The sequence below is a fragment of the Palaemon carinicauda genome, chromosome 1 (assembly GCF_036898095.1).
Source record: "Palaemon carinicauda isolate YSFRI2023 chromosome 1, ASM3689809v2, whole genome shotgun sequence".
Lineage (NCBI taxonomy): Eukaryota > Metazoa > Arthropoda > Malacostraca > Decapoda > Palaemonidae > Palaemon > Palaemon carinicauda.
In genome coordinates this window covers 177,761,438-177,772,645 of record NC_090725.1, presented here as the reverse complement: position 1 = coordinate 177,772,645, position 11,208 = coordinate 177,761,438, and the positions used below count along the sequence as shown (strand labels likewise).

Here is an 11,208-nt window from a genome sequence, read left to right as displayed (position 1 = left end):
TTATCTCTTCTAGAGTAACCAATGCAAGGTTTCCAGAGGAAACAGGTGGAGCTCACACCTAAGCAATAATTTTAAAATCCTGGATAATAGACAGGGAAGAACTCAGCTTCCTATCTGAGGGCAACAGCAAAGGGATGTGCAAGAAAACACAATAGTGTTAGAAGATACAGTGCTGTACCAAAACCCTTACTATAGTTTTCTTCTTACTGTATATGCTATACAGAAGAATAGTAGTACAGTATAGGGGGATGTGTGCCGGCCTGCCTTTGCCGGCCGGCACACACCACAACTAGCTTTAAAGTATACTACTTAACAGCTATAGGGCGGCAGCACTCTGGTTCAAATGCCTGTGCCGGTCGGCAGCAACTGCCGGCCGGTAACAGCCAGTGTTGGCCGGCAATGACTGCCGGCCAGCAACTACACAAGGTAGTACCCAGCTGCCGGCCACACTCTTGGTGACCGGCAGACAAGGACTGACATAAGCCCGCCGGCAAAGGTACAAGACCGATGCCAGCCGGCAGCAAAAGAACCAGAGGACTACACCTGCCCGGCTGCCGGCCTCATAGGCCGGCAGCCGGAACAGGTACAGCACTAGAAGAAAAATAGAATGGATGCCGGGATAAGAGTGTACACAACCTCCAAGCCCGGCAACCAAAAGAGTGCATATAAGGAAGGGGAGAAACTAATTCAGGCTTCCTTGACCAATGCCGTCCGGCTCTGTCGGCAGGCATGGATGAGGGACCAAGAGAGGTCCGGGCAGCACTCGAAAACATAAGACCCTTGCCGGCCAGCAGCTCTGCCGGCCGGCAAGGGGCTGAGTCAATTCCACATCCCAACCTATACTATGTCCAGAAATAGAACGACGTACAGTACAGTAAGACCCCTGCCGGCCAGCTCTGCCGGCCGGCAAGGGGCTGAGTCAATTCCACATCCTAACCTATACTAGGTCTAGATGTAGAACGACGTACAGTACAGTAATGGCTAGGCCATTACGGAGATAGAGGGGGAAGGGACAAGAGGGTCCTGCCAACCTTGCTTTAGTGACAGATCACCCGCAGCCAAGAAACTTATCTTAGCCTAAGGGAGATCTAAGGGGAAAGGCCAGCAATACTTGCCAGCTTCCAGAGCACCAAAGCAAGGAAGGCGTTGCTACTCCCAAGGGAAGAACTTATCCTCCCCCGAGAACAGCAACAGGACTAGTCTGGTAGATCACAAAAGAAGGAATCATAACTACAGAAACCTTCGGTAGTGACCTAAGGGAGCTAAGCTCCCTTTGTATGTGTTAGGTCAGCGAGGGGGACTCAGCCCCAAGCCAGACAACACAGACTCTGACTAAAAACTCTGTTGTTCTGTCCCTCTTGAACCATAACTACAGGAACAGGAAGGTACAGTAACACCCTAGTATAGTTTTATCGAAAATAAATTCGGAAAAAACCACTTAGGGATAAGCCCAAGGCTTAAACAGAGGGAAAGGGATTGCATACCTTCTCCGAAGAAAAGAATGCAACCGGGGAGTATGATAAAGTATACTAAGGCTCCATAAGCAACTAGCCTAGGCACCAAGAGAATCGATTACCTAATTCACCGAAACTCACACGTATACAATCTTGGAAATATTCCACACAGTCTAAAATGTATAAAATATAGCCTAAAGCTTCAATAAAATTTTAATTACACTCGGAAAAACCAAAATTATGCATGAAGTACTAGGACCAAACGACTAGGCTACATGGCCTAGCTTAGGCCAGAATGGCGAATACTTCGCCAAATAATACTAAGCACGAAAGGAAATCCTATGTAATGCTAAATAGCTAAAATTTATTAAAGCAAAACAACCAGGAGTGTCGCTCTGACTAACTAATTCATACCTAGCGAGCGACAGTGTCCAGGACACCTCTGGTAGGCTACGGCTCTTGTATCAAAGATTAATCCTATTAATCACTCAAAATTTAACCAAGAGCCTACATTTATACATAACAGACACTATACTCAACTTATCAGAGGCCAACAAAGACGGAGAAGCCATGAAAAGCCGAATAAATCCAAGATTTGTGAGAAAAACAGGAAAAAACACCGAGTTGTTAAGCTACGCAAAAAGGAATACAGATGGCGCCAGGATTGGCGCCAGGCACGCATACGAATCGGGGGATAGGGAAGCCTTGGGAGCGGCTCCCCTTTTTCTTTCCCGAATTCGTATCTCGCCAATCACCTCCTACGAGACGAAATCTCTGTCCAGGATGTAGATTGCCATGTGACGTGTCTAGAATACGTCCTCTGATATGTCGCGATATCCCTTTCACGAGGGATACTCGCTCCAGGAGTTAGAATTCTGGTACCTTAAGGTAAATTCTCTGGGAATATCGCCGTAGTTCTAATATAGCCTAGGAAGCTACCCTATAGGAACTTCCATCAGGACGACATGGCTTGAGCCCAAAAATATATTTATATAAGCATATATATATATACATATATATATATATATATATATATATATATATATATATATATATATATATATATATATACATATATATATATATATATATATATATATATATATATATATATATATATATATATATATATATATATATATATATTATATATATATATATATAAATATGGTAGCATATATATATATATATATATATATGTATATATATATATATATATATATATATATATATATATATATATATATATATATATATATATATATATATATATATATATATATATATATATATATATATATATTTGGGTCTAGGACATTTAGCCGTGGCCCTTTTGCCCTGGCCACCTAGCCACATTCCATTTTACCGTGGACTATTTTTGTCGCAGACCTGTCTCGCCGCATATACACATATTTTGCAATATGTGGAATTGCGCATAGGTTCTTTCAACTAATATGAGAAACTGAGCAAATGTATTGGCATTCATATATATACATATATATATATATATATATATATATATATATATATATATATATATATATATATATATATATATATATATATATATATGTATGTGTGTAAATAACTTCAAAATACCGAAGTACCATAAAATACAATTTTACCTTTATTTTTATAAATACCAAATTAGTGGAAACAACTCATGCAACAATTCTAGTTTTTTGCAATATACTGTATGTATATAAGGGGCGTGACTGGTCTGGTTTGTTGGTAGTTTTAAGTTATTTTCTGGCTTAGTGTTCTGAAGTTATAAAGTAATTTTTAGCTCTATCTTGACTTTCCAAGGAGCAACGTCTAATTAGAAAAATCCCATAGCCCATAGAAATGAAGTCTTCGATATTGTCTACACGAGGAAGAGAAAAGTATTCACATGACGTCTATATATACGTGTTTGATGGTTATGCTGTTGATAAGATAAGAAGATTTTGTGAGAAAAGAAAGCTCTGCAAAGCTTGGATACACGTTGGAAATCATGAAGTAAAACAAATTAATGAACACACGCATGCAGCCTCAGCATGTAAAGTTGAAAGAGAGATAGTTATAACAAAGATAAAAGTGGGAGCTGCTGAAACTTCTCAAGTAATTAACGAGTGCCTTGTAAATTTGCCTGAAGCTTCTCAAGGAAGTGATACCTATCATCCGATCGCTAAAGAAATTTCTGTATAGGAAGCGGAAAAACATTGGCGATTTCCCAGGAATTCCGAGCAATTTGGAACTTGTAATACCCGATAGCTTTAAAACTTATCATGTGAGTGATAGTATCGAAAAACAGTTTTTATTAGCTGATAGCTGTACAATCATCTAGAATTTTGGTATTTGGAAGAAAAGGAATTGCAATTTCCTCAAACAGATGATAAAAATAATTACAAATATTTTAAACAAATTTTTATTTCTACCTTAATCATATATTAACAATCAAATTAGTTGAAAGAACCTATGCAACAATTTTGCTTTTTGCAAAATATGTATATATGCGGCGAGATTGGTCTGCGGCAAAAATAGTCCACGGAAAAATGGAATGTGGGAAGATGGCCACGGCAAAATGGCCACGGTAAGATGGCCACGGCTAAACGTCCCATCCCCTATATAAATATATATATATATATATATATATATATATTGTACACACACCAGGTTAGGCTATAGTTTTTTAACATTTAGCAAATTAATTTTCTTGTTTTGCTTATGATAAATTCATGAATTACATTTTTAAGATTCATTGCCATCAGTGTTTCAGACTCAATGCTAAGGAATGCCAAATTTGAAAGTCTCTCCTGTCCCATAGTATTTCTCAGGTATGTCTTAATGAGCCTCAATTTTCTGAAAGATCTTTCACATGAACAACTGATACCCCTACAGTCAATAATAACCTAAGTGCTACTTGGAGGGTAGCGAATCCTTCACCATATTTCATAATAAAACTAAAGCCTGTTTGACACTTGCGCGCATTTTGGCCACGCACTGGCACGCATTGATGCGTGCCAGTGCGTGCCACTTTGTGGCAAGCTCTGGGTTTTTTCCCACACTGTTCACGACCAGTTCACGACACGTTCACGCATAGTTCACGACAAGTTCATGCCACGTTCATGCCATGGCACGAATTGGCACTCCTAGTTCACGACAAGTTCACGACACGTTCACTCATCTCTCCGCATCGTTCACGCATCGTTCACGCAAGTTCACGAATTGGCCACTCCATATAAAAACGGGGCTTCTCCAACCCGAGGACATTCTTGGATTGGCTTTGGAAGAGACAACAATGCTTTCTGTCAGAGACACCATTGCATTGAGGAGAAGAAACGTATCTTTTTCGTTTGTATTTTTTGTTGCCCTTTATTTTTGTTTCAATAAGAAAGCATTTGATTTAAATATAAATAGCAGACATAAAATATGTACAAGTATTAAGAAAGCATTTTATTTTAACATTAAAAGCAGCAAACATGAAAAGTTTTTAAGGCTGTTGATTTCAAGGTAATAGAGAATAAAAGTGTGTTGAAATAACAAATCATTTTATTTTTACATTAAAACAGCAAACAGAAAAAATTTGTTTTGCTCTTCATTCTAAGGTAATAAAGAAGAATAAGTATGTTGATGAAATAAAACATCATTTTATTTTTACATTCAAACAGCAAACTTAAAAATTTCTTGGGTTTATTTTTCAGTTCATTTTTATTTAAAACAAAAGTTTTGGCCCTTGATTGGTAATAGAGGAAAATAAGTGTGTGCATGAAATAAGACATCATTTTATTTTTACATTCAAACAGCAAATATAAACAATTATTAGGTTTATATTTTTCTTTCCTTTTAATTAATTTTTTCGTTTTCTTTTTGTCTCTTCATTATAAAGTTATAGAAACAGTTTGAAATAAGATATAATTTTTTTTTCACATTAAAACAGCAAATATAAAAATTTATTAGGTTATTTTTCTTTCCTTTTCATTAATTTTTTCGTTTCCTTTTTGTTTCTCTTCATTATAAAGTTATATAAATAGTTTGAAATAAGATATCATTTTTTTTCACATTAAAACAGCAAATATAAAAATTTATTAGGTTTATTTTTCTTTCCCTTTCATTAATTTTTTTGTTTCCTTTTTGTTTCTTTTCATTATAAAGTTCACGCCACTTCCCACATCGTTCACTCCAGTTCACGTCAGTTTCCGCACTGTTCACTTCAGTTCACTCCAGTTCACTCCAGTTCACGCATCGTTCACGACTATTTCACGACTATTTTTGGCGTGCCAATGCGTGCCACAAACTTTAAACATTTCAAAGTTCTGGGCACGCATGGCACGCATGCCACGCATCGTTCCCGCACTGTTCACGACAATTTCACGACTCGTTCACGCGAGTTCGCGCATCAATGCGTGCCAGTGTGTGCCACGAATGCGTGCAAGTGTCAGGTACCCTTAAGGAGTTCTATGGCTGATTCTATGTTTCTGTTCCTTACCAAGAATTTTACATCTTGTATCTCTTGGCATAGTTCTGATGCCTTCAGGTCTTCGTCATATTTTTGTTCCATGCCTTTGCACACTTCATCAACTTCGTTTTTGCCAAATAATTCTTTAGGGTGTAGGAAATGTGAAAAAAAAATGTAAAAGAAAACAAAGATATTTAGAAGCAAACATTTTTAAGTGCATGATTTTCATTGTTAGGATGAATAATTCTATTGCAAAAAAAAAAAAAAAAAAAAAAAAAAAGATCTGAGAAATATTTCAGTTTTTGTTGGTTTTAATGGCTTGATCGCAAAAATCATAATTTGCCGCTAATTATTATTATTTCAATCTTGTGGGGCGGCGAGTCTAGGCTATTTTTGCCGCCCCTAAAAAAGTGCCGCCCTAGGGCATTTGCTCCCCCCTCCCTGCCCTCCCCCATGTGAGGGCCCTGAATGTAAGGCATATAACTGCAAAGGATGATTAAAGACAACTTAAGATTACAGAAATGAGAATAATTGTTCGGAAGAGGTGATTATTCGCATAGCCGTGATTTAGAGAAAGTTGAAATGGAAAAGATTAAAGATAAATTTGAGATCGTTGAGTAAAACACACACGATCCATGACGACGCATACTTCGGGACGCAGCAGTTGGGATTTCAGATGAAATTGCATTCATGATTGAGACAAGAACGAAAGAGGTCACCCCTCCTTCTCGGAGGGCAGCGGACATTGTTATTCCCGAATCATACGGCCTCACTATTGGCAAAGAATTTTTCTTTTCATATGACATTAGAGTTTGAAATACTGTAGTATTCGTCTCATCAAATTTGGTACTGTTCTTTTTGTGATTCATGATTATATTTCTTATAATAATCATTGTCAAACTCTTAACACACCTCATTTACGTTTGTTTTTGCGCTTGAACAGTATTATACAGTTGTATTCATATTTATTTTATTAAAGACAGTGGTTAATGTTTATTTTTCTCTCAATAACCTTTGTCAAACTCTTGATACTAATATTAGTTTCAAACTCTTCATAAAACCTGTTGGCGAAGTCGCTTAGTAGTAAGAAAAATAGGGCATTTTGTCGAGAATGTATTTGCGGTATTACGTGTCATTTTGGCATCTTTCAAAGACCTATTTTGTTAACACCAGAAAATGTTTGTGTGGTAAGTAATATTAGTGTATTGATCCTCAAAGTGCAAATGACAAGCAATAATCCAGACAAAATCAGAATATTGTAAATATATAGCTTTGATACTGTAATTTTCAGCACAGTTTCAGGGCCCCATAAAGGCTGGCTCTGACTGTTTTCTCTGGTAGTGGAGTGCTATCATTTGAACATGAATTTTGAATATTCCTTTCTTTTTCTTCGGTTGGGTATCTGGAATGGGTTCAGATATGAAGTACTGTTTTTAGGGCAACATCTTTTTTATAGAATCCTAAATCTTGCCTGTAGTTTCCAACTACTGTATGAACTGATGCAGCTCTATAACAGTGGCGTAGCTAGAAGTTTGTCAGTGGTGGGCACCTAGGGGGCATAGCTGAATATGGGAGGACACTAGGCTATCTGATCGAGCGTATACATGCCAATTTCAGAAGCATTTTAAAGCCATATGAGAAGGGTATTTTAGCATGTTCTGAGATCAGCGGTGGATATTATTGCATTTTATAGGTATCTGTGCTTCTGTTATATTATTTAAAGGAAAACACAGATGCATAGAAATCAGGTACATTATAGTTATACGTAATTACAGAATAGGAAAAATTACTGATATAAAACTTAAAAATGTATAGTGAGCTACGCAAAATGCATTAATTCCTGTAATTCCTGTGCGTATAGTAATTGTAAAATATAAACATGGAAAAATAAGATAAAAATAACTTTTCATAAGTCTATTATGTAATAGGTACTCTTGATAAAAAATGTAATGGATGAATGAAATTTTATATATATATATATATATATATATATATATATATATATATATATATATATATTATATATATATATATATATATATATATATATTTATATATATATATATATACATATATATGTATGTGTATATATATATGTATATGTATATATATATATATATATATATATATATATATATATATATATATATATATATATATATATATATATATATATATATATATATATATATATATATATATATATATATGTATATGTATATATATATATATATATATATATATATATATATATATATATATATATATATATATATATTGAAAATAAAAAGTTAAAAAAAGGCTTTCTATACATTTTATATAATGAAGCAACAGGCTACTGCGACATCACAAATGTTTACAATATTCTCCTTTTCCTGTGATTTTCTCTAAACCTAGCAAAACATACCTCTAAATCTAGTCTTTCAACTTTCATACTTTCAGTTGACAACACAGTAAGATTTTTTAATCTGGCATTGCCCATTGCATTTATGAGAGTAGTCTTAATAAATTTCAAAACAGAGAAGCTTCTCTCCGCTGAAGCCAACGGCATAAGTAAAATTTTCGGTAAGTCTAAAGGTACCCTGACATTTGCACGAATTTGTGGCACGCATTGTAACGACTCGAGTCGTGAACTGGAGTGAACTCGTCGTGAACTGGCATGAACTCGTCGTGAACTGGCATGAACTCGTTGCGAACCTGTCGTGACATCGTGGCATGTCGTGACGAGAATTTTGAAAGGTTCAAAATTTTTGTCACGACAAAATTTCGTGACCAGGGGATGAACTATGCACGAACTCGTCGTGAACTTGTCAGGGCAATGCGGGAGGATGCGTGCCAGTGCGTGGCAATACATGCCATGCCACGACTGTTATGAACTGTCACGAATAGTTCACGAACAGTTCACGTCGAGTTCACGAGTAGTTGACGACATGTTCACGAATATGAGCGCGTCGCAGCCTGGCCGTGCCTTCCCACTGAAATGGTCACGTGTACTTCACGCATTGATGGCACGAGCAGTTCACGACTAGTTTACGCACTTCACGAACATTTTGTGCATGGCACAAGGAGTTCACGATCAGTTCACAAGCTGTTCACGCCAGTTCACGACGAGTTCACGCCAGTTCACGACTACTCCGCGACAGTGGCACTCACGTCGGTGTTGGGGGTATATATAGAGCTTCCAGGACACTGCTCGCCATTCCTGAGCTCGCCAGCGAAGAGACAACATGCCTAAAAACAAGCTGAGAAAAGGAAGAGGGAGAAGGCCAGAAGCCAACAGGCTAGAGGCAGACACCGCTGATAGAGATAATTCTCCTCACTCATCAGTATCAAGTCTCGATCTCGTGATCCCAGAGACACAGCAGGATACAAGTCAGAGACCGCCATCCAGTGAGGACGAGATGAAGCAGAAGAAGCGTGTCCGGATGTCCAAGAAAGAAATCCCTAACTACCACTGGACAGAAGAGGCGGAGATTAGGTTGGCCGACCTTGTGAAGGAGAACCCCATGCTGTTTGACAAGAAGCACAAGGAGTGGATCAATGGTGTAGCCAAGAACAGCTGGTGGGACCGACTTGGAGAGCAGCTGGAGCCTCCTGCCACTGGTGCCCAATGCAAGAAGCGTTACGAGAACTTGAGGACCAGAGTGGGGAAGATTATTAAGAAGGAGAAGAAGAGTGGGGCTGGCCAGCCCCAAAGGAGTGCCTGTGAAGACCAGATCATGGAGACCTGGTCTTTCCTCATACCTAACATTGTCCGGGGAGAGACAGTCCCCAGTGAGCAGTTTGCTGGCTCAGAGTCAGGTGCAGTGACGGTCAGCGACGGAGACGATGATGAAGTGAGGTCCACAGGTTCCCACAGCCAAGCATCTACTAGCACCGGGAAGGACAAGGGCAAAGGGAAGCGGTCCAACCCAACAACAGACACCACACCCAGCGACACCTGGGTGTCCCACAAGGACATCGGTACTGTAGTGAAAAATGTGAGAATCCCAATGTCTACTGTACATGTAGATTGTACTCCAGTTTCATCCATTGTTTTTGACATAGAATGTGCAATATGTTGCATTGAAATGCTGTACTAAATTGTTACAATGTTTATATGTTTCAGATCATGTCCAGAACAGATTCCTTGGGTCCCTCGTACACCGGCCAGCACAAGATCGTTCACGATTTTTCGTGCCTGCTGGAAAGCCACATGCATGCAATCCCAGAGGACTACTGGCATGAATTGCAGATAGACTGCCTCAACATTATACACCACTACAGGCAGCAGCGTCAGGTCTTCCAGCAGCCCAATCAACAACCAATCATGATGACCTGGCCTGGCCCACAGCAGCAGCAACCTTGGCAGCCCACTCAGCAGCACCAGTTCTGGCATCCACCTCAACCAGCAACCTCACAGGCACCGCCAGAGCAGCAGCAGCAGCATCGTCCAACCAGTCATCCATTATATGTAACCCGGATGCTGCCCCAGTCACCACAGTATTCAGGCCAGTCTTCCTGGCCCCGTACCACGGAGTGGCAACCAGGGATGCCACCGCCACCATCAGCCACCCTTGTCCAGGTTCCCTATCCGTCAACTTCATTATTGTTACCCACCCTTGTCCAGGCTCCTTCACCAACACCTTCATTGTCGTCGCTGTCAGCCACATTCAAGACACCTCTGACACCACTCAGCTTCCAGGTCCTGACCCTGGAGTCCGTCGGGAGCAACCTAGAAGAGGGCATGTCACCCTCACTCCTGTACACCTCCAAGGAACTAAACACCCCACCAGTCCAGCAGGCATCCCCAAACAGCGGTACCACAACCAACAAGGACACTGACTGAGATGAGATGAGACACTTGTAAATATTTGTAAATAATTGGACTGTGATATTTGTACATATTTGATGTTTGCTGTTTTAATGTAAATAAAATGCTTTCTTATTTCAAAACACTTGTAAATATTTGTAAATAATTGGACTGTGATAATTGTACATATTTGATATTTGCTGTTTTAATGTAAATAAAATTATTTCTTATTTCGAAACACTGATTTTTCTCTATAATCTTAAAATAAAGTGAAAGAAAATGGAAACGAAAAAATAATAAAAAGGAAAGAAAAATAAACCAAAAAAAATTTGATGTTTGCTGTTTTAATGTAAATAAAACGATTTCTTATTTCAAAACACTTATTTTTCTGTATAACCTTAAAATAAAGTGAAAGAAAATGGAAACGAAAAGAAAAAAACAAAAAACAAAACAAAAAAGAAAGAAAAATAAACCAAAATATAAAGGGCAAAAAAACTACCAGCAAGGACACTGACTGAGATGAG

The 11,208-nt window shown here is 38.3% G+C and overlaps 1 protein-coding gene across 1 annotated transcript; it reads left to right on the top strand.

Annotated features, from left to right (window-relative positions):
• The first annotated feature begins 10,003 nt into the window (after nucleotides 1-10,003).
• LOC137629524 (uncharacterized) lies at nucleotides 10,004-10,720 on the top strand. The gene has a single exon (XM_068360949.1). The coding sequence runs from the start codon at nucleotides 10,004-10,006 to the stop codon at nucleotides 10,718-10,720; it is 717 nt and encodes a 238-aa protein (XP_068217050.1).
• The last annotated feature ends 488 nt before the right edge of the window (nucleotides 10,721-11,208 follow it).